Source organism: Mixophyes fleayi, chromosome 10, assembly GCF_038048845.1.
Source record: "Mixophyes fleayi isolate aMixFle1 chromosome 10, aMixFle1.hap1, whole genome shotgun sequence".
In the NCBI taxonomy this organism is placed as follows: domain Eukaryota; kingdom Metazoa; phylum Chordata; class Amphibia; order Anura; family Limnodynastidae; genus Mixophyes; species Mixophyes fleayi.
The window spans coordinates 29,101,958-29,127,102 of record NC_134411.1 but is presented as its reverse complement, the minus strand read 5'-3'; the positions used below and the strand labels follow the sequence as shown (position 1 = coordinate 29,127,102).

The 25,145-nt window shown below is 41.6% G+C and overlaps 2 protein-coding genes across 2 annotated transcripts in view; both read left to right on the top strand.

Annotated features, from left to right (window-relative positions):
- The first annotated feature begins 8,180 nt into the window (after positions 1-8,180).
- LOC142103915 (guanylyl cyclase-activating protein 2-like) lies at positions 8,181-14,555 on the top strand. The gene is made up of 4 exons (XM_075188296.1): positions 8,181-8,697; positions 10,135-10,284; positions 12,307-12,415; positions 14,081-14,555. Exons 1-4 carry the CDS (start codon positions 8,503-8,505, stop codon positions 14,206-14,208), a joined length of 582 nt encoding a protein of 193 aa, XP_075044397.1. The 5' UTR covers positions 8,181-8,502; the 3' UTR covers positions 14,209-14,555.
- Positions 14,556-21,329: 6,774 nt separating this feature from the next.
- The window catches only part of LOC142103914 (uncharacterized), a 57,830-nt gene continuing 54,014 nt past the window's right edge, over positions 21,330-25,145 (top strand). Inside the window, exon 1 of the mRNA XM_075188295.1 lies at positions 21,330-21,449. The gene's annotated coding sequence lies outside the window, so the exon portion shown is untranslated. The remainder of the gene's footprint in view (positions 21,450-25,145) is intronic.

Here is a 25,145-nt window from a genome sequence, read left to right as displayed (position 1 = left end):
AGCTCGAAAGACATCATGTAACCAAGAATGGGAGGATGTAAGGAGAGTGGATGAGCAGTGTACTCCTGCCTCTGGATTGGTATGCGACTTCCCTGTTTTGTGAATTGGAGGTCACATGACGTGAAAGTCACATTGGGAACAGCTAGCTGGGCCGCAGGGGAAAACTCGCTTTGCCGTATGGTGCCCACCACTCTCCTAAAGGGTATTTTGCAAAGTTGTAAAAATATAGATTGTCTCTTGAGTACTTTCATAAAAGTTCCAAATAAGGCGACGGCACACCCAGATGTGTAGTCTCTCTTATTGGGAGAGAGATGCTTTAAGTTATCTGTAGCATGGGCTTTTCCTACAGCTGTGGGGCAGGAAACAGGAATGAAGCTGACCAGTTAATAACTGGGAAAAAGAAAGAAAATACTAAACACAACCTCGTTACTCTTAAACCACCTTTTATAAATATACTGTGGTGCTTTTTATTTTTTTTCCTGCAAATGCACACTTCAGGGCATCCCCTGCCCAACCTTGTGCAGGAATTTACTACAGGACAGAAACGTACGCGTAGAAAACCTATAGACGTCTTGACCTATGTCGCTCAAACGCTTCACTTTGTGCTCACTGATGAAGGGGCCACTGCCCTGAATCTCAGTGCTCTTTATACTCTACGATCATGGAATGAATATACTCCAGAAGGAACATTTGACACGCCATGTGTTTGCAGATTTTACGTTTCATTTATGAACTAAAATATAAACTTGTCCAGATAACTTTTAGAACCTGGTGGGGATGACTAATCATTTTCCGCTGCGCGTTAGACCACGGCCCGTGTGCTAATCAGGACATTACTCAGAAGTTCATTTTCATTCTAATAACTCTAACACGACCATCTGAACAGCTGTTACAGATCACTACCTCGCGTGGCAACATAAATTGCTATATTAAGCATCTACGGGAGCGTTGCATGACTTTTTGTCTTGCGTGTTTAAACCATGCACTGACGTCAGGAGTATATACTCGTGTGCCAAATCCCCAAGTGGATGTTGTTTCCTCAATGCGGGTGCACTATACACTAGAGATGTGCACGGACCCCGTGTTTTGGTTCTAAAAGTTCTTCGTGTTTTGGTTCTGGTTTTGTCCAAAAATCCTGCAAGGTTTTGGGTCTGGATTTAATTAAAAATTGTGAAAAATAGGTAAAATTATGTGCTTTTGAACTGTTTTTCCTCTCGCATTACTATCATCATCACCATTTATTAATATAGCGCCACTAATTCCGCAGCGCTGTACAGAGAACTCATTCACATAAGTCCCTGCCCCATTGGAGCTTAGTCTAAATTCCATAACTTACACAGAGATTAAGGTCAATTTGATAGCAGCCAATTAACCTACTATTTATACTATTTATAGCATTAACATATACTTCTAGCATGGACTCCTTTCTACTCGTGGAGCAACCACTAAGCCATTCCCAGTTAGTCAAAGAAAATGACCTGATTATATAAATACATGCTGGAGAGCACAGAAACAAGGCAGGATTAAAAATCTTTGTATTTAGTCAAAAAGTTACAGGTGGCCATCTGACTGAGAATGCTCTGGGTCAAGGAGATGGACTAGAAGCACATGGTGGATCCACATTTTGTGGAATTGCTTCTCTTTGTCTTTAGGGAAAGCAGTTATGAAATTCAAGTATGCAAATTTAAGGAAAAACACAAATTTGATTTTGACCACACAAGAACGGCTTGTTGGGGGATTTGCTAAATGGCCAGATAGCTGTACCTCAATAAAACATATTTTATAAGTCGTATTATTTAAAAGTGCTCCCTTATTAAAAAAAAAATAAAAAAAAAAATACATGTTGGAAACAACAACAAAATCATCATTTATTTATGTAGCGCCAGCAAATTCTGTAGCGCTTTACAATTGAGAACAAACAGTAATAAAACAATACTGGGTAATACAGACAGACAGAGAGGTAAGAGGGCCCTGCTCACAAGCTTACAATCTATAGGACAATGGGAGTTTGAAACACAAGGACATGTGCTACATCATATTGCACAATGGACCAGCTAGAGTGCAAAGGTAAAAGTATTGAGTGGGCTATGTGTGTACCAATGTTGGTCAGAGGGTTGTTGTCTTGTGTTAGCTGTGTAGAGCAGGGGTAGGCAACCTGCGGCTCTCCAGGTGTTGCAAAACTACAAATCCCAGCATGCCTTGTCACCTATCTGCTGGTTATCTATTGGCAAAGCATGCTGGGACTTGTAGTTTTACAACACCTGGAGAGCCGCAGGTTGCCTACCCCTGGTGTAGAGGGTGGTAATAGGGGAGATTAACAGGGTGGTTGAGGAATATCATAAGCTTGTCTGAAGAGGTGGGTTTGCAGAGAACGCTTGAAGGTTTGAAGACTAGAGGAAAGTCTTACTGTGCGAGGGAGGGAATTCCACAAAGTGGGTGCATTGCTGGAGATATTCAGATTGTATGGCTTAATGTGTAATTAACATAAACTTTCAGCACATATGCAAAGTATAATTATTATAAAATCCAACAAGTAGAGCCTAAAGAAAGACCTTATTGGGAGGGTGGGGGTCTTATTGCAGACACTGGACCACAATTATGTACTCTGAGTAATAAATATACTAATGACTGTAATTATTTTCTTGGCTTGTTTATATACTCAACATGTCTTCCGAGCAGGGATAAAATTTGTGCTGCAAACAAGGTGACTAATTATCTATATGTGTTACAAAGACCGTGTTTTATCTGTGCTGAACTTTATATTCTTCCCAGCCCATAATTCATGCATCACTACTGCTGTTTTCATGGGTTTTGTTGTTGGCGACATATAATAAAATGACACAGAGGAAGTCTTAACAGCAACAAGTACACTTTGTCCTGTTCTTAAAGAATGCCACTCGGTGAACCTTCATCGGTTACAATAGTCCTTATTTTATAGCTGACATTACATGATGGAATACATTCGGGTATCTGCCTGACTTGGGGCTAGATTTACTAAACTGCGGGTTTGAAAAAGTGGAGATGTTGCCTATAGCAACCAATCAGATTCTAGCTGTCATTTATTTAGTACATTCTACAAAATGACAGCTAGAATCTGATTGGTTGCTATAGGCAACATCTCCACTTCTTCAAATGATGCGTCGGTACAAAATGCTAGCTGCATATCATTCATTTGCATACAACTGTCAGTAAGAAATATTATCCCCACACTGGTCCAAATAAAATTATAGATACGCCAAGTTTGGTTCAGCAGTAGTCGGAGAACCAAGGTGCTCATGGATATGCAGCAATAAAGCTGTTTTATTTTGTTTATCGGCCCCTATTGCAATGATTTAAAAAAAAAAAAAAATCATTGCAAATTTTCAATAAAATATTGGTGGGTCAGCTAAGCAATACTGACCTTGGGCAGAAAGTTAACCATTACCCTTTATCGGGCCGCTCTCAGAGGATAGCTGGTTTGCACGCGCATTTCATCATCATCATCATTTATTTATATAGCGCCACTGATTCCGCAGCGCTGTACAGAGAACTCACTCACATCAGTCCCTGCCCCATTGGAGCTTACAGTCTAAATTCTCTAAAATAGACACACTGGCAGACAGAGAGGGAGAGACTAGGGTCAATTTTTGATAGCAACCAATTAACCTACTAGTATGTTTTTGGCGTGTGGGAGGAAACCGGAGCACCTGGAGGAAACCCACGCAAACACGGGGAGAACATGCAAACTCCTCACAGATAAGGCCATGGTCAGGAATTGAACTCATGACCCCAGCGCTGTGAGGCAGGAGTGCTAACCACTTAGTTACCGTGCTGCCCATTTGCATGGGGAAGCTATCACTAGCAATCGACACCAAATTCTATCTCCGGTGGTGACTCCTTGATGTATAGGGCAAAACCATACAGTGGCGGATCCAGGGGAAGGCGATCTGGGCGATCACCCCCCCTAGCGGGGGCTTGCTGCCGACAGCTGCACACTGTGCAGGTCCGCTCGGCAGTGACAGTGTGCTGCCCAGCTGCTCTGATTGTGTTTTAAACAATCAAGAGGTACCAGCGTGCCCACAGCAATGAAGCACTGCAGCAGCTATATGAGTTACCCAGAAGTAAGTGGTTCCAGGTGCTGGTGAAGGAGCCAAATTCTCCTACAACTATTGTGCAGTCGGCATTGACAGTCGGCGAGTGTCTGGTGGCAGGAGAGTGGTCAGTAACAGTCGGTTACTGACGGTAAGAAAGGAACCCAGATAAATTATATAATCTCCCTCACCCAAGAACCGCCAAAGATCGGGTGGCGGACTAAGCCCATCCGGTCACACTTCTATTCCCATCAGCATTGGTGTTCTGGCTTCCTTCAAGACATATCTGCTGCATTCAACAACCCCTTCCCTCAATCATTGGTGGAATGCTCAAACTAAATCTCACTGCACAGGGTGAACGGGCAGCGAACTCTACAACTTGGTCTAGCTTGACTGACTTTCAGGAAATACAAGCTTCCTGAAAGATTTCACGAATCACATGATGATTGTGAGCCTCATCCTCCCTCCCTAACATCCTTCCCCATTATTATGTTACAAAATACAGTGTTTTTTTTCTGTTGCATGTGTTGTACACACTTCACTTTTGTGTGTTGATTAATTTTAGAAAGCCCATTTATTAATTACGAAAATAATATTATTTGTATTATGAATTTTGAGTTTAAGGAGAAAAATTAAATTTGAAATAATTTTTAAGCCAACTTATTCCTACTCCACTTTTATAAACTTAAGCCATAGACCTTGGGTCACTAATCTGAGTCACTTTCTTGACTGCATTTTCAGCGACAAATAAGCTTAAATCATTACTGCGATTAGATTCTTCGACCTCAGATAAACAGATTAAAGCAACAATCTTATTTATGTATCTATATACGGTACCTCCAGGGCTCAACTGGGCAATAAATTCTCTGTTTTATTTATTAATCAATATAGTAAACTACATGGGAAGAACCATTGTTTACTGTAAAATTACATGCTTGGGTGAGAACTACTTCCATTTACAATGTCAGAGAATTGCATCAATATTATTCCAGCATGTGGAATTCTTCCTTTGCTGACGATCTTTACTTTATGATTGTTTTTAATGATAGGTGTGGACCTCATAAAGATACATTTATTCGTCAGGTGTGAGTGATAAAGCTTTTATAGGTGTTAAGATGATCACTCATAACATTTTATAGGCATTTGTTGGGTTAAGTGTTGACATTGCCGCTTTAAATTAAAAGTGATAGAGGTCCCAATGACGGCAAAGTCTAGTGACGGAGACCTCAGTAGTCGAAATCACTTGTGGTCAGTATCCTGCTGCAATCGGAGATCTACACCGTCCATATGGAGGTAAGTTTCGTTTTTTCACAGCTTCGGAGTTTAACTGTAAGATTAATCAGTGTCGGAATGGTGGTATACGTGAAAACGATTACCACCATTTTATAGCATAAGTTGAAAGACCGCTTGCAGTCTTAGCAAAGTTGCCGTCCATTCTCTGTTCCTCCAGTTCTAGATGGAGCACCAAATCCTAGATAAGAAGTCCACCAGAGACATTAGGGAATGTGACATTATAACTGTGCACACCCAAAATCATATTCCATTCAGAATATACATACATTACTATGATAGTTGTCGTCTTATCACTATTTTTTTTTGTACTGGTTATGTTTTTCCAAACGTGATGCTAGCGGTATGTGCTATAGCATTGATGGGCAACTTGACGCACTTCAAGGGCCGCATACATGGCCCTCTAACCTTCAAAAGGACCGATACTCATAATAACATTAAGATGTTAAAACTGCATTTAATCTGTCTATTGTATCATTCATCCCTCCTAATGCCATGTATATTTCTTATTCAAATGGACGATGTACATCCTCGTCCCACCACCTTCTTTCTTCTCTACCGCCACCCCCCTCCGTTACAACTTCTTGCAAAAATGTTAATAAAATATATTTAAAAAAACTACATTTGATCAATGAATAAGACAATCTGTAATAACATATCAGCAGGCATGTTAATGTAAGAGTGTTACAAGCTATAACAAACAAACCTGATAGTTCAATGTGGCTTCACCAGATTTTCCACCAGATTTTGAACGTTGTGTGTAAGACTGGAAAAGTCACAAAGAAATTCTGCAGAGAGGTTTCGATCCATTGATCTGTTGCTTTAGTTTATTGTGCACCATGATACAAAAGTTTACATATGTTTGTGGAACTAAAGGTAGAAAAACCTGGTGCAAGCTTCTACATAACAGGGCCTGCCCAAAAAAGCCTTACCTTGCTTTGATGGTGTAAGCAGGAATCGTGCACCTCTATCTGGTGGGAGAAAGAGGGACACTACATGGTGCTGACGGCACGTCCTTCTCCCTGTGAGGATTCACAACACCGGGTCTGTATGACAGCTGTTAGAAAACAATTACTGTGAGGATTCACAACACTAGGTCAAGATGACAACAATCAGAGAACAATTACTGTGAGGATTCACAACACTATCTCCAGATGACAACAGTCAACATTTAACTCGGCGTTACATTTAAATAAATCTTAAAATTTGGAAATTTAGAAGTGGTGGTATGGAAAATGTAATGGGAACGCATGTGAATGGAATATGATAGTTTTACAATGAAAGCAGTAAGAGAAGTGGCGGTATGGTATACCATCATCATTTATTTATATAACGCCAGCAAATACCGTAGCGCTTTACAATTGGGGATAAACACAGTAATAAACAAGCTGGGTAAAACATAAAGAGGGGAGAAGACCCTGCTCGCAGGCTTACAATACCACCGTATAAACCCCCACTCCGACCACTGGCTCTATTAGTGTAAATTATGTGGTATATTTTTAATGTGTTTAAAACCTATTTGTATGCACTGTAAATCCAAGTTATTAAACTTCTCGATGAAAAATTAAATAAATAAAATCACTTTGGTCACTACTAGATCTACCAGCTATGTTAAACCCACTAATTAGTGGCTGGTACAAACAAGTAAAATAGCACTTAGCAGAGCCTTGGGGGAGAAATGCTATTTATGGATTATTATTCAGTTCTTACATTCTGCTGCCCCTCCCAACCTTTCTGTCTGAGAAGTCCGCCAGAAATTGTTATAAAGTCATATTTTTGGATATATTTCAATAAAACAAAATTGTACAATTCAGGGAGAAACACAGGATTTCTGGAGGGGAGTTTTCAAATGCTTGATTTTGGAATACAGCAAAAAAAGAAAAAGGAAAAAAAGTGCTGCAATAAGACTGCAACAGACACTTACATTTTTACTTAATCGTGGGTTTGAAAAAGTGGAGATGTTTTGCGACAGCAACCAATCAGATTCTAGCTGTCATTTTGTAGAATGCACTAAACAAATGAAAGTTAGAATCTGATTGGTTGCTATAGGCAACATCTCCACTCTTTCAGACCCGCAGTTTAGTAAATATACCCCCCTAGACCAGGCTTGGCTAACCTGTGGCACTCCAGATGTTGTGAAACTACAAGTCCCAGCATACCCTTCCAGCAATAAGCCGCTTTATATTGGCAAAGCATGCTGGGGCTTGTAGTTTCACAACACCTCGAGTGCCACAGGTTAGCCAAGCCTGCCCTAGACTGTATACAATGTGCTATAAATTCTCCGGTATATATAAAACACAACAATGTGAAATAGGTCCAGACCAAATCACAGTATAAAGCAGTTTATTACCTGTGTGTACACTCGTCTGGGATTATCAATTGTATTATTACCGAACTGCAGCTCAGGATCTATTTTGCATTGTTGTGTTCTATATATACTTTATCATTGCATTATTACATTATTAAAGTACATTTTTCATCACAAGGTATACTTGTAATCAACTAAAGGTATTGCAGTGTATGTTTACATCATATATGATTACATATTTCTGCGCCAAGGGGCACAATTTCCTTATGTGTGGTAGGGAATTTAGATTGTAAGTTTCTATGGGGAAGGGACTGGCATAATATTCTCTGTACAGCGCAATGTAATAAGGTTGGCGCTATTTAAATAAACAATAATAATTACAAATAGTAAGGATAACTTTTAGATATCACTCAGTGATTTCTTTATTTAAATGTCCTTTCACAAAATAATTGCAAATTATGACGACCGTATTAACTTGCAAATATGAAACATTAAACCACCAGAACTTAATTTTCATTATTACCGTTAAGTGTTCTTTGATCAATCAATAGTTAGGTAATAACATATGTAACCACCTTTAGGCAAAACAGACATGTAATGTCCTTGGTCACACAGGTGAAGGGATTATTGATGGATAATTAAATGAAGCAGCCAATATGTCCATTAACCCAGATTTTTGTTAGTTTGTTTCAGTCAATATCATTAAGTGCAGGGTGTTATGTAATCCCATTGGCTCACAGTAATTACCAGTCAAGCTAAGAAATTGACGATGGCTTTCATATAGCCCGAGTGCAGCAGAGAACTTTGGAAAATACATTATAGGGAATTAATATAATGGGACAAAGCCAGTGTGCTACTAGAGAAGAGATCGACGTGGCAGACTTGCAGGAAATGTACAAGAAGTTTGTCACGGAATGTCCTAGTGGAGCTTTATATCGCCACGAATTTAAGAGGTTTTTTGGAATTGCGTCAACCAATGAAGCTTCGCAGTATGTTGATCAATTGTTTACTTCTTTTGACAGAAATGGGGTAAGTGAATTTACTTTACGGGGTCTGAGTCATTAAGGAAAGTAAGGCAAAACAAGGAGTACATTTTCTCCGGGACAAACCATGTTACAATGCAAGGGGTGCAAATTAGTTTATTATTTTGCACATAACTTAAATACTGGTTGTTTTTAGGTCTAGAACACAAATACTTAATAGCTTTATTTTTACACTGAAATGTAAAATTAATCTAAGACATGCTCTACCCCAGCTATCAATTTGCCCCCACACTGTAAATTTCCCTTCCCCTCCAAATGCAACATGGTTTTGCCCTGGTGCAAAGTTACTCCTTTTTAATGCTTTGATCTCCTCAATGACTCAGGCCCCCCATGTTTAAGTGTCTATATGGACATGTACATGTTTTGGATATATGGGCGTAATAGGGTGTTTAGCTACAAACTGTAGCAGAGGGCAAAGAACAATTCTTAACATAGGGCTATCACTAAGAGTAATGTCATGTGTAAAATTGTAATGGGGAGGGTATATTTTCTAATATAAATTAAGTTTCAAAACTGTTTTCGCATATTTGGCCTTAAATGTTGCTCCTGGAATCCCCCTATAAGTTATATTTCACACGGGCTTCTTCTTTTATACCCCAACCCCACCATAGAGCAGAATTTATTGACTATAAATTTCTTAGAACATGATATTTAAAAATACAGTGAGAAAACTATAACTTAAAGATTCTATTGCCGGAACGTTGCACTTCTGCGAAGTTCCGTAAAATTTAATTTGTGGCAAATCGCATCGCAACTTTGATTATCTTTAGCTGTCTTTAATTTCCAGGGAAATATCCATGTTTAAAATATTTGTCTCTGGAATTGTCCCTATTTTGCAGTATTTAACAACTGTGCAATAAAATGTATCCTTTGCTGCTTGCTAGATACAATTCTTATCATATCATTTTATTATCTGAGCTTTTAAAGTTATTTTTAATTTAAATTTATAGAGTGAACATATTTAAAATGTCACAAAGTATGTTATTACCTAATTCAGTAATCATGACGTGATGGGGACTGTGGTGGCCCAAGGTCTACTGGTACCCCGTTCACACTGCCTCAAAAACCGGGGAAAGCCCAGATGACCCGGGTGGAGGCTCAGTGTGAATGGGTCCAAGGTCTAATTTCCAGTTCGGATAACCTGGGAATTAGACCCGGGTCTTTAGGAGGGTTATTCCCAGGTCCGACCCGGGTAGCCTCCATTGTGAACAATCTCACTGAAAGCTATTGTAAAGTTAAAAAACAAATGAAAAAACCATCACAAGAGGAGCCAATCAAAGCTCTTGTGATGTTGCCAGGGGGTCCCGGGTAGACCCATGTTCAGTGTGAACACGGTCTACACTTACATTAATAGTGAAAAGACATCAGTCATGGAACGCTCAGCCGTACCCATATAGTCTCCTATTCTCTCTTCCTTTTCTAGGACAATACAATAGATTTCCTGGAATATGTCGCTGCCCTGAATCTTACTCTACGTGGAAAGCTGGAACATAAATTGAAATGGTCTTTTAAGATATATGATAAGGACGGCAACGGATGTGTAGATAAAAGAGAACTGAGAGAGATCATACAGGTAGTGGTATAATCAACCATGTTTTACGTTCACCGCATGTTAGAGGTTATAGTAAAAGTGGCCATATATATGTGGCCCCACTCTAATCACCAACAATAGTCCATTGTCTCTTGTAGCTTCCCATCATGCCTCTTTCCATTCTTGTCTCTTGTCTGCAACCCTCTCGCCAACCCCTCTTATGTGCCATCTTTGTTACCCATGTGCACCCACACTGCATATAAGATTTGCGTCAGGACCCTTTGTTTGGCATTCGACCCGTTAACAGTCGCTCCACCACTACTGAAGTTACATGGAGGATCAGGCTCCTAAAAGCCACTGTGGCCCGTTCTTGACATTCGCCCACACAGCACACGTGCAAATGTCAGGGGCCACAATGACTGATTCTGTTCCACACATTGGGCCTGAGTCATTAAGATGAGCAAAGCAAAAAAAGGCTCCTGGACAAACCATGTTACAATGCAAAGGGTGTAAATTAGTTTATTATATTGCACATAGGTTAAATACTGGCTGTTCTGTCATGTAGTACACAAATACTTGATAGCTTTATTTTTACACTGAAATTTACAGGTGATCTAGGACATTTCCTACCCCAACTATAAAATATGTCCCCATATTTTAAATTTACCTCCCCCTCCAATGCAACATAGTTTTGCCAAGTTTAAAATTACTGGACAACATTTGCCTGTGCATTAAAAATAAATTCTAATCCTTTGATTTTGAATATTTTACTGACAAATATTTGTAAAAAATATCTACTTAACTGTTTATTTTATGTAGAAACAGTGTTGTTATAAAAGTTGCTTGAATTAGAGATGCTCAGGCTCGGTTTTCTGAAAACCGAGCCCACCCGAACTTAGAGGATCCGAGTAGGTTCGCGAGCCGGCTCGGTACTTTTGCGCGTCCTTGGATCTGAATCGAGGCAAAACGTCATTGTTGCATTGGCGGATCTCACCGGGTTTTGGATTCCATAAGTACCTCTCTCCCCAGGAGATCCAGTGCCATTGCTCACACAGAAACATGGGTAGCAGTGTTCTTGTCACTCTCCAGTCTCCAGTGACATTGCTCAGCTCCATTGCTCACACAGAAACAGAAAGGATAGCAGTATTCTTGTCACTTGACAAAACTTGACTGGAAATTAATGTTACTGAGGTTAATAATAATGTTGGAACAAAAAAAGAACCAAATTATGTGATTTTAGCAAAAAAAATAAGGAACCAAAAACCAAAACGCACTAGGGAGTTTTTGCTAAATCCAAAACACGAAGTTAATCCAGATCCAAAACCAAAACAATAGGGTCAGTGACCATCTTTAGTTTGAATACAATAGAAGCAAAATGTAAGGAATTATTTTGTTTGGAAAATGCTTATTACTTACTCATTTAAATATAGTGATATAATGTGGTGCTTGTGGCACTTATTTAAAATCTTTTGTAAACCCAACAACCTATTAAAAAACAATTTTAGACCAACCCTCCGAGAACAGACGGTATTCACGTGCTTCTTGCTATATAACGATAATGTCATTTCACAAAACAAGAGATTTAATTCTCGCCTTAGGAACTGTTGGTAGAGAAGGACTAATGGCTCCTTGGCCAATTAAACATCCAACAGAATGGCTGATTTAGTAGTATAGCTACAGCCAGGCATACACCAAATATGCAAACAGCTGTTTCTATCTTTTTAGAGCTCATCAGTGCAAGATAAAGAACATTACAGTTTATTGTTGAGACAGAATCAAAGACATATTGAACTGTTAATCAGGCAGATTTGGAGGTGCTGTGTTTAAATGAAAGCTACTCAGAGCCTGTATCCTATTACCGAGTCTATCTCTGTATGCACATATATATTGTAATGAGATATTAAACTAGAAAAGAGCAAACAATGGAACTCCAGCTATTGCTGAACTACATTTACTATCACCAGGCTGAGCATCATGGCAAACAGAGTTCGGTGTAAGTTGTACATTTCTTTTTGAGAGCCACAGAATAAACCTGACCAATGGTAATAGCAATTTTCTTTTAAGTCCATTTATAGTGTGAAGAAGGATTGGAGGAGAGAGCAAGAGGCACCTTTGCTGAGCCCAGATGAAGTGTGCGAGAGGATCTTCCAACTCATGGACGAAAATGGAGACGGTGAGTGGAATATGGTCTAGTCTTCTGCTTAAATAATAACGTTTTATACCTTGCAGCTGTATGGTATATTGTAATGTACAAATTACTGTATTATCATCAGATGCATCTCCAGACAAGTAGCACAATCAGGTTATATGTATTATTATAATGGAATCTAAAGACACATGACAGCATTCTGAGCCTGATTCTGTCTGTAACTGCGTTTAAAAAAAAAAGAGAAGAGGACTGAACTTGAGGGTAATGCCGCCCATATTCAAATCCAATCAGATCTCGAGACACGTTTGGATCTGGGTGTAAGTACTCTCTGCCTAAACGTTACAAGCTGTATTTCAGCAGAACAGAGTGCAGGATATGCACATGTGGAATAGATGCTAATTTGGCCCCTCTTTGCCCTCCTCAATTTTTCAAAAAAAATTAAAAATAAAAATGGGTTAGAACTTGGAACATTTCCCTCAGTGCCACTGAGCTCTAGATAGGAGCCTGGGTTGCCTAATGGATGATTTGGCTCTGGGTTAATGTCATGCTAGCTCTCTTCTTATTATATTCATGAGTGTATGGTCTATGGTTCTATTCCATAATATATCACTCTTGGTAAGCCAATGGGTCATACCTTGGCACTTGGGTAATATGCTATTCTGAAGCATTTGATGCCATTTTCACGTTCCACTTTAAGTTATCATCAAGAATGGTTTGGCCTAGCCAGTTCAGCTAAATAACTAACCTCTTACAATGTCTTGGGGCTTCACCTCAACAAGTAGGTTGGATTGTCTGGGCCAATGCAAATGTCAAGGACTTTATGCTTGACCCTGCGAGTATACCGTCATCTCACCGATTCCCTCTGGCCCATAGGCTGCTGTACGTAGCCCTCTGCCCCATACATCGTTGTAGATTGTCCGATCCTCCCTCCATGTTTATAGCTAAGTAGGACTTGTAATATATGGGTGCTCATCTCCGCACCGATATTAGGCAGTTTAATACAGTCACAGTTTTAGAAAAGTATCTTATGTCTAGCATAGGCAAACCGAGGGGGTTTCCTAGTACCTGGAAACCCCTCTCCCAGCCTGGGGTACTGTATGCTTGAGGTGGCTGGACCCTGCCCCAGGACCAGCCACTTTGCAGCTTGTGTGCAGATCGTTTCTGTCTGCACTGTTCACAGCCATCTCTCCCCAACAAGTATTGAAAGCAGCAAGAACAGGTAGGAGAGAGCAGGACAATCTGCCATCTGTTCTGACACACTCAGTCAGGACTTTGTCCTGATTGTAGGGACAGTTGGGAGGTATGTCTGGCTTTATACGGCTCTGCTCGAAAAGGGAGAGCTGCATACACCTAACAGTAGTACACGCAGCATTGCCCGTGTATATGATGGGGATAGGAAGTGTTGGAGAGCAGCCAAGCTCTGTCTAAAATTATAGCCACGCCCCGAAGCATGCTGGTCACGCCCACTGATGGTGTGGCATGGAAACCCCTCTCTACAAATCCTGCGTTTGCCCCTGTCTAGACTGTCCTTATAGCCACCTACACCTGGTTAATCTCATCTTGCACGACCATGGAGACCACCTGCAGCCCAGTATTTAGGAGTGAGGAGAAGCTGTGTGTTTAGTGAGATGCTAGGGCTACATTAAATTACATTTTTCTATAGTAATATAATATTTCTCTTTCTTCCAGGTCAGCTTAGTTTGCAAGAGTTTTTGGAAGGGGCACAGAGAGACACATGGCTGATGAAGATGCTACAACTGGATACTAATCCCTGCACCTGGATTATGGAACAGAGGAGAAAGAGCGCCTTGTTTTAGCGAGAACACACAATCCTCATGTTCAGCATTTCAACATAGCGCTAATATTCTGTATATGTGTATTGTTCTTGTGCGCTAATGTCATTCAGACATATTTATAATATAGTATTTATAGCTAATTCTTTTACTTGACAGTTTTATTAATGTATTTATTTTTGTTGTTGGTGTAAATAGCTGAGCGAATCTTTCATGGAATATGACAATATTTTTTGGGTATAATCTAGATTATTACATTCCAGTGTGGTTAAAGCATTATACGTGCCTCCTTTTCATAACTCAAGAACATGCACAGGGAAGGTATGAAATGAAGAGGTGGGCGTGGCTTTGTTACATCAGGTGGGTGGGGCAAGACCTAGGATAATGCTTATTTTATCATCACGCTCCTGTTCACTCAGGGCCCCATGTAGAGTTGGATGTAAGTTATGCTTACAGCGTAAGTGTACATTTTGTCCAGTATTTTGCTTAGAGTCCTAAGCCGCACGTATTTTAAGATACATGTGACTGGGGAAAGTAAACAAATTGCGTAATTTTCGTGAGATACACTTAAATTACTTTACAAGTGTATGATACGCTTTATGCACACCATACGCAAACGTCCTGATGGCAAGTTTACTCTGACTAGAGCATTACCTTGGGGTAACATTGGGGGTAACCGATTAGGCAGTGAATCAGTAAAATCGCTGATATTCGGCGACAGTGACAGACATATTTAAAATGGAAATTCTGCAAAACTCAGTGAGTTTTACCTTTAATAAAATTTCAGTTTTCAATATGTTCGTCACAGTTGCCGAATATCGGCGATTTGACGGATCCACTGCTTAATACATTAACCTCCTGGACTCCTTTTTATCCCCCAAACTGGGTGACCGTGGGAACTGACAGCCCCCCTGCCCTGTGCTAGTCTCTGATAGGATAAAACATGCAGTGCCGTAACTAGACATTTTAGTGCCCTGGGCGAGACAGGGCACCGGCGCCCCCCATCTAAGTGGGAGTGACATTTGCCAAGTGGGTGTGGCTAATGTGGGGGTGTGGCTAGAACTTAACTGAAATAACTCTGTTACATGTCTGCGGACCCCAAGGGAGCCCAGGGCTTACCACGAGTATTGTGACATCTGTCAGGAGAACAGCGTAGAGTTCTGTGTCAGTATATGAAAGATTTTACGCTCTAGGGGCAACCTTGAGGTCAAGTCAGGGCAACGTCTGATAGTTTTGTCTGTTTTATTTTTTATCCCCAAAAGGCAATAACAAGACTGCAGACGGAAACTCACAGACATATTAAGAGGATGCTGCAGAATAAACAAATAACATTCTCCGACCAGAGACTACATGTCTGTTATGGTCAGAAATCTTATTAAAATTGGTCCCTGAATGATAACTGTGGCAGATCGCTTGTATACAATAAGCATGAGAGAGAGAAATTGTTTAACTTACGGGAGAGTTTGATTCTTCATCCCTTAAGTTCTGCAGTGGAACGCATGTGCGTTCGTTCCACTAACAGGAAGTTCGGCATTTGGAATGCAAGTTTGCGTTCCAAATGCCGAACTTCCTGTGAGTGGAACGCACATGCGTTCCACTGCGGAACTTAAGGGATGAAGGTACAGAGGCAGATAGCGGACAGCTGCTGCGCCCCCTTGGCCTTGCGCCCTGGGCGACGGCACCGCCCGCACATGCCTCATTACGGCTCTGAAAACATGTCCCTGGACAAATCTTCCCACCTCCCCCAGGTGATACAAACCCGGGTTGGCTAGGTAACTTCCCCTGCCCCCACCACTGTTAGGGCTCCTGGAGGTCTGCTGAGGGACAAGGTAGGACAATGGGACCACTGGTGATATAACAATGGACCAGTAACGGGGTTAGCACAGGATTACCACCAGCTGTGATGAGCATTAACCTGTGAAGGACTTTTTACTGTCTGTGGGTAGAAAAACCTCACTGATACTCCTGGGAACAGGAGTATATATCAATAAACACAGGATATTTCAGGCGTTGAAAGGAAAAAAGGGAAACATATGTAAGAAAGGATTAGGCTGCTGCTACATAAAGACTGCCAATAATGAACCACTAAATCAAACACAAATGGAAGAAAAGCGGAAGCTGCAAATGGTATACATAATCTAAAACAATACATTTATAAAAAGCAAGCAAATTCAAAAGTAAAAAACATATCAGTTGATAAATACAAACCAGGAGAACAGAGAGGTAATGGAACAATCACTGATAAATTTACTTAGAGCAAAATTCACTTTCTAAGTAAATAATCTATAGATATAAAAGAAAGGAAATCAGATCTAAAAACTCAGCAGTTTCTTCTTAGCTAGATGGCCTTGGCAGCAGGGGTGTGGCTACGGCACGTAGCCACACACCTTAATTGCCATGTGCACCAGTGAGAACGGCACCCGTTCATAGGAGATACTTCCCAACGCTGGATAAAGCATCCCGATCAAGATGGTGGGACAGAGCTGTCAAATTGGGACAGCTGGGAGGTATATATATATCCCTACAGATTGGCTTAACCACTATCACAGAGGCAGCTGCTGAGCTCAGTATCTCACTATGTAGTAAAAAAATAACTAAAAAAAATATATAAATTATAGAGCACCATCTAGTGTTCAGTTTGTAGAGTGCAGTCTTATAAAGTGCAGAAAGTACAAGTGCTTAAAGGAGCACTTCCAATTAAACGTTAAACGTTAACTGAACTGCTCCTTCCCCCTATTAATAAATGGGAAAGTTACATTTACCATATAAAACGTAATTAAACACAAATTAAATTCAGGTAAATACAAACATCTCATTTCCACTTTAAAAATTAAATTCCTGCTGCAGTCCAAGTGGAATTATTAGTTGACATGCAAATAGACTGACGAAACTTCATATAGCAGCCACACTAATCATTTAAGTACTATCAGTTGGAGAGGTCAATCAGTAATCAGAATCACATAGCTAGTGCTGCTGATCATCATTGTATATTGTATTTCTTGTGGGTGCTGGTACTCCTCCTGAGACCAATGTATATACATCTGCATCCAGGTCTACTTCAGTCACAATTACGTGAACACGTCCTTACTGTACTACTGTACTTACTGCGATCTAGGCCCCCCGAAGGTTTAGGGATTTTGATAGAGTGAAATTAATTTTAGATGCATTTTAACAATATATAGTATAATATAAAACATATTAAATGATGCAAGGCCCTGTCCCCCCCAGCTCTCCTGTTTCCAAATACCTTTCCTCTGTGTCCCTCCACCTCTCCCTCATGTCTCCTTTGTGTATTTACATATCTCCATATTATACCCCATTCATACTGCACCAAAATCCGTGGTTTTTGCCGGGGCGAGCTCAAACGACCCGGGTCTTGGTGCAGTATGAATGGTACAAGTCAAAAATCCCGGGTCTAAAAACCCGGGTCTTCAACCCGGGATTTATCGAGGGGTAATTCCCGGGTTGCCCGCACTATGAATGGTGCAACCCGGGTTTTCAACCCGGGTTGCACAGAAAACAAGCTGATTGGCTGTCTGCCTGTCTCTGGAGGATGATGTCATCAGTGGGACCCCATGGAAGATTCGAGAAGGAGTTTAGGAGAAATGGTGGATGGTGGAGTGCAGATCAAGCTGAAGCAGAATCGGAGTTTGTTGGAGAATGACGGCCATGATGAAAAGTAATGTGGTGAACAATCACCACCCACTTTTGCATCATCTTTATGCGTCAAAAAACCAGTCACCTTTCAATGACATCACCATTTTTCAGCCAATGAAAACTGCTCTGGTGATGACTCCCACAAATTGCCAGGGCACAGACTTGTGCAGTATGAATGGGGTCAACCCGGGAAATTCCCGGGTCCGAGGTGCAGTATGAATGGTGTTTCTGAGCTGGGACGCTCCGAGCCCCGGCAAAAACCCGGCTTGAAAAACCCGGGATATTGCCGGGGCGGCAGTATGAAAGCGGTATTATAACAAAACTATCCAAAATATCTCCCTTATATCTTCCATATTACCATTTATGTTTCCTTTATCTATTTCCTGTCTCTGCTCCTATGTGCCCCTATCTTCATTACAGTTATCTCCTTCTCTCCCTGCTGTCCCCTGTGCCTCACATTCGGTGTCTCTTGCTCCTACCTTACTCCTTGATCCTCTCTATTTATCTATCCCTGTTCCTGATCCTATTATTCCCCTTTCACTAATGAATTGACACTTTTGCCCCTCCATCATCAAACTGTTTTCCTCCTCTATCACACTGTGCCCCCTCCTTCATCACACTGTGCCACCTCCTCCATCACACTGCGCCCCCTCCTCCATCACACTGTGCTCCCCTCTTTCATCACACTGTGCCCCCTCCCTCATCACAATGCGCCCCCTTCTTCATCACACTGTGCCCCCTCCTTCATCACACTGTGCCCCCTCTTTCATTACACTGTGATCCCTTCTTCATCACACTGCGCCCCCTCCTTCATCACACTGTGGCCCCTCTTTCATCACACTGTGCCCCCTCCTCCATCACACTGTACCACCTCTTTCATTACACTGCGCCCCCTCCTTCATCACTCTGTGCCCCCTCCTTCATCACACTGTGCTCCCTCCTCCATCACACTGTGCCCCCTCTTTCATTACACTGTGATCCCTTCTTTATCACACTGCGCCCCCTTCTTCATCACACTGCGCCCCCTCCTTCATCACACTGTGCCCCCTCCTTCATCACACTGTGCCCCCTCTTTCATCACACTGTGCCCCCTCCTCCATCACACTGTGCCACCTCTTTCATTACACTGTGCCCGCTTGTTCATCACACTGCGCCCTCTCCTTCATCACACAGTGCCCCCTCCTTCATCACACTGCGCCCCCTCCTTCATCACACTGAGCCCCCTCCTCCATTACACTGTGCCCCTCCTTCATCACACTGTGCCCCCTCCTTCATCACACTGTGCCCCCTCCTTCATCACATTGCGCCCCCTCCTTCATCACACTGGGCCCCCTCCTTCATCACACTGGGCCCCCTCCTTCATTACACTGTGCCCCTCCTCCATCACACTGTGCCCCCTCCTTCATCACACTGCGCCCCCTCCTTCATTACACTGTGCTCCCTCCTCCATCACACTGTGCCCCCTCCTCCATCACACTGTGCCCCCTCCTCCATTACACTGTGCCCCTCCTCCATCACACTGTGCCCCCTCCTTCATCAAGTTTCTCCCTTCATCATATTTTGCACCCTTTATTACACTACTGTCCTCTTCATCACTGTGCTCCCTTCTTTACACTACTGCCCTCTTCAACACATTGTGCATCCTTCATTACACTACTGCCCCCTTCATCACTGTGCCCTCGTCATTACACTGTTGCCCCTTTATTACACTGCTGCCCTCTTCATCACATTGTGCACCCTTCATTACACTGCTGCCCCTTCTGTTCTTTACTTACCTTCTTATGACCTTATTTTCTTCTGTTTTCTTCTCTTCCTCTTCTTCAGTCTTCTGGCTACTCTCTGCGCTACTCCTCACTGGCAGTGTTGGGACGTGATGATGTCAATCCCGACAGTCAGCGATTGAGGAGGAGAGTGCTGCCACTGGCACCAAGTATTTACAGAGCCGATGGACAAGCATTCCGCCAGCCCTTGCTGCCTGTAAGGAAGTGGGACGAAAAAGTGGTATGTCATACCGGCACATACTTCAAGCACTGATCCCATCTGTATAAAATACATAGAAATAATTTAGTCCAAGTGGTTGAATATTTATAATAATGGAAATAAGTATTAATCTAAAAATACTAATTCCAAAAATATTAATTATAAAAATATTAAAACAAAGACTTGCACAGTGAACAGATTGCTGCCCCAGGCACTCTGCCATTCAGAGTTTAGGCTTATGTGACCTTTCCATACTGATTGAAACTGTCCTCACATGCTAGGATTTTGGTTGGTCAATCCGGACAGTTGGACCAAAACTGACCAACCTTTGTACCATGGGTTGGTTCATCATACCAGATCAAAGTACATTTTTATTTAATAATTTTTCATCTGGTATGGTAAAAAAAACTGGGTTGAATTTTTATGCTATCTGGATGTTCAGCAGGACTTGTGGTCATCAAGATCTCCACCAAATCTTAATTGGTCCTGTATAGAGCTGTGTCATATGGCTGCCAATCTACACGTGCTGGACTTTGGATGGGGTGGTAAGGGATTGGAATACAAATGGAAAAGTCATAGTAGAATGTAAACTATCACAGGATTTTCATCAATACCAATACACCTTCAGTTTTTGCCAAATGACATTTTCATACCTCCCAACTTTAAGAGTTTTTTGAATCAGGACAATGTGCGTTGTGCAAATGAGAAGTGGCGATGTTCATGCCACAAGGAACATGGAAACATCACGTTGGGGTGTGCCCATACTTGCCAACTTTTATAACCTGACCTCTGGGAATTCCTGAAGGGGAGGTCAGGGGTCAAGCACAGGAGGGGGAGTGGTGTCGTCACTGAATGCCTAGATTCATGGCATCACCATGCATCAGTAATCCCTTAAACATGTCTCTATACCTACGGAGTCCACTGTTGCCAACAGTCACTAACTTCCAAAGTCTCGGGTTTTAGTGCCTGGACATGTCCCCATTGCTCAATATCCAACAACTGCACAGAGCTATTCCTTTTATTCTCCAAACTGAAGGCAATTCTCCTTAATTATTTTTATTTCCTGAACTTTGTAAATGAATGTTTACTACATTATAGTGTTTTAAATGCCAAAACAACAATACCATTGAATAAAAATGTTATTTTTGTAGTGCACTAAGGTGCAGAACACAATGCTTAGATGAACCTGCCCAGTGGGCAAGTGTCCCTAATTATTTAAAAATATTATAAACAAAATGTGTGTCCTGTACACCACAGTACAAAATCCATTTGAAAACAGCAAAGTGTCTCTGGACATTAAAAATATTGCCAAGCATGCACTCATTGCTTCCTGTGAAACATTTCAGCATACCTCATCACCATAGCAACCGAGATTTCCATGTCGGCCATCTTGAACTCTGGCAGCCAGTAAGGTCCATGGCCAGGGATCCGTCAGCGCTGGGATGACTAGGTAGAAGTGGGCGGGGAGGGAGCGCTGACGTCACGGCTCAGCTGTGCTGGTGCCTGAATCCTACACCAAGATGGCTGCCGGCGCTGAGTGGCAGGTTGAGGGGACAGAGCGTGTGTAATGGGAGCAGAGGCCGGGTGTCACCGGGTCATGAGATTATCGTGAGGATCCCGGGGCCCAGGTGAGGAGGGCGATGCATAGAAGGAAAGGTGGTGGGCAAATAGCAACTTGTTCCCCTTAGACAGGTGACCCTAGGCCTGAGAGGGTGGAGAAGAGGAGGTGGAATGTCCCCCCCTCCCCCATACATTCCACATCTGCACCTTTGTCAACCTAGAACAGTGCTGGATAACCTGTGACACCCCAGGGTTGTGAAACTACAAGTCCCAGCATACCCTTCCAGCCATAAGCTGCTATATATTGGGAAAGCATGCTGGGACTTGTAGTTTCACAACACCTGGAGTGTCACAGGTTAGCCAACACTGACCTAGAACAGTGTTAAGAAACTTGTGGCTCTCCAGCTGTTGTCTAACTACAAGTCACAGCATGCCATGTCAGCAGGGGGCTGGGATTTGTAGTTCCTAGACACCTGGAGAGTCATTGATTGACTACATTTTCCACAACATTCATCCTTTTTGGACAGTGACTACAGAAGACTTGGGAGCCTGTATCCCACTTACCTCTACCTCCATTATGGAATCAGTTGTACATAAAAGCACATTATTGTACTAGAAACTAAGTGGAAATTAAACTTGCAACATTGTCACATTGAATCATTTGCATTACCATACACACAGTAATTATTAGAATATTATCCAATTGTTATAGTTCTACAATTAATGTAGATTTATGGACAAATGAGAAGAATAAGTTGGTTTTGTGCATAAGTAATCACTGCAAGCTAATGTGTATGTATATGATAGCGCAGCATGCTGTCACTCGTCTTTGCTGGGTACAGGGCCAAAATATATAAATAGAAGAATCTACTCTCTGATAATAAGAGTGCTTGAGCAGAGTTTCTGTTTACAACACTTGCAGTGCTGCTGTTTGCTATTCTGATAGTAGGACAGCTGCAGAATAATCCTCAACCCACTCAGATCTATTCAGCTGTCGCTGCAGTAGAGATGATTCAAGGAACTTGGGTTAGAATTAGACTGCATGGCTGCTTTGATGGACAGCGGTGATGTGTGGCAGGTTTGGCCTTACTAAGGGCATTCTATATGGTCATCCGTCTCTGTGACAAATCCACTTGACACTAATAAAAATAAATAGTAGCCTGTGAGATTGAAGAGACTTGGGCGGGATATGTCTGGTTAAAATCTATAGAGTGCTGTGTACATGGCGGACTGTTTATTGCAGTTATTAGCGTGCTGGGATTATAGGAGGAGGGTGGTGCATCCTGAAGTCAACTGGCACAACCAGTTAAGTCACTTTCTTAAAGGGAAATCAGTACATTATGTACTCTATGTCTCTGAAATCCAAGTGAAGGCACTATATCAGTGTTGGCTAACCTGTGACACTCCAGGTGTTGTGAAACTACAAGTCCCAGCATACCCTTCCAGCAATAAGCTGTTATACATTGGTAAAGCATACTGGGACTTGTAGTTTCACAACACCTGGAGTGTCACATGTTAGCCAACACTACACTATATGTTAAACAAAACCCATAAAATGTCGCTTGTAGCGCTCTCACACTGAACAGTAGGATATTTTGCTACATAAGGATTTGTGTGCTGCCAACAGACAAATAATTTCTTAGCCCGGTCTATTGTTGTTTATGTGGCCCATTACCCACCCATTAAAACAATTTCTCTTTAAAGCGTCATTGAACCCCAAAATTGCTATCTTTTGTTATGGCCCATGGATGTAAGCAATGTCACCCTGACAGTCATATTAAAATTGCCGTATATGTGTGTGCTGAGTGTATGTTAGGCACCTTGGTTCTCTGTCTGTGGGGGGGTACTAGAAGTCCCAGCATGCCCAAAGGCACAGCTTTCATTGAAATTCCACGCAAATTCAGAAAACCTGATCACAAACTGTCAGCTAGCTATCAGAACGATGAGCTCCTCAATTGTCAAGCACCATTTCTGCAATGAGGTTGCCGTGTAAGCAGAAGACCTAGCTGTTTAAAGTGTTGGGTAAATTTTTTGGGGGCTGCACTAGAATAAAATTAACTATGAGTCTACCAGGTGCGAAACTTGAATTATGTTTCCTATTTCTGCTCTGCATAACAGCCATAAAATAAAAATGTTTATTCCAAAATGTTAACAAAATAAGTCCACTCTGTCCCTAAAAAAAAGTATACTATTAATGAGAAGTTAAATTCAGTCTGGTCATGTAGGGACGAAATTCTTCTGGGGGTTAAGCGGTTAAGTTCTCACAGAGTCTGTCAGGATTCCCAGTGTGAAACTGCTGTTAAGATACATAGCTGTCCCCCACCTCTTGGAAATCCAGCTGAACGTGTGTAATAATAAGCTGTCTATCAATTCTTACGATGGTGCTTTGTAATCGTTATAATTCAGAGAACATAAATCATTTATCATCCATGGAATCGGCACAGATCAGATTTTTATACAGTTTATGTCCCAGTATATAGAGAGCGTTCAGTGACACTGGGCTTTGTACTAATGCTGCTATCTAAACATAGAGGGACATATAAGGCAATGTTATATATCCAGCTGAAGCCTGCAGATTAAAAGCACTGACGCTCGTGTTTTAGAGTCGTGGCCAAAAATATTGGCACCCTTGCACTTTTTTTTTTTTTTTTTAATAGCTCACAATTTCCTCTAAACATAAGATGAAATTAGCAACAGTGTTTGGCGTCCACCATTATTCCTCTGTTTATATACAAAACCTTTGTTTTGGATTCTGAGTTTAATACTGTATATCCTTTTAAAGAAGAAAATGAAAAGAAATGGCATTGACAAACTTGACAGCTTAGATGTAATAATTGGTAGCACAGCCTCTGGTCAATATAACTGCAATAAGCATCTTCCTATAGCCGTGGATGGGCTTCCTGCACCTCTCTACTGCCAGTCTGGTCCACTCTTCTTGTGCAAACAGCTTCAGTTCTCCCAGATGTGAAGGTTCCTTCTCCCAAATGCGGATTTCAGATCTCTCCACACGTGCCTTATGGGGTTCAGACTTGGGGATAAATGTGTCAAGCTGAGAGTTTTCCAGCGGGTTTCAAAACCCAATCAGATTCCAGCAATCATTTATTTAGTACATTCTACAAAATGACAGCTAAAATCAGATTGGTTGCTATAGGCAACATCTCCACTTTTCAAACGCGCCGGAAAACTCTCAGCTTGATACATTTACCCCTTGGACTCATTGCTGGACACTTCAGAACAGTCCAGCGTCTTGTCTTGGACCATTCCTGGCTGCTTTGTGAAGAGTGTTTGGGGTCATTGTCCTGCTGGAAGACACGTGACCTTCTACAGAGATCTGGCTTTCTGGCACTGTATTCAACATTAAACTCCAAAAGGTCTTGGTAATCTGCAGAATTTATGATCCCAGGCACACGTTCAAGACACCCAGTGCCGGACACAGCACAACTCCAAAATATCACTGAACCTCCTCCATGTTTCACTGTAAGGAAGTGTTCATTTCATTTTGCTCTCTGTAAACATAGGGATGATGTGCTTTGCCAAGAGCCCGAATTTGGTCTCGTTTGTCCACATAACATTCTCCAAGAAGGAATATGGAGGAGAATCACCTGCTTCAAATCTTAATTCTTTATAACTGCTTCTCAATTATGCCAATAATTTTATTTGGTCCATTTGTATAATTTTTGTATGAAATAAGCTACAACTTAGTTCATTTTTCTGTTGTTTGTGTTTCATTCCTCTGCAAACTAATAATAAATACTTATGTGGAT

Excerpts from the sequence above, each read along its gene's own strand:
- LOC142103915 (XM_075188296.1), top strand. The coding sequence starts at position 8,503 with ATGGGACAAAGCCAGTGTGCTACTAGAGAAGAGATCGACGTGGCAGAC. Across the intron at positions 8,698-10,134 it reads CTTCTTTTGACAGAAATGGG|GACAATACAATAGATTTCCT; the intron begins GTAAGTGAATTT and ends TTCCTTTTCTAG. Across the intron at positions 10,285-12,306 it reads AACTGAGAGAGATCATACAG|TCCATTTATAGTGTGAAGAA; the intron begins GTAGTGGTATAA and ends TTTTCTTTTAAG.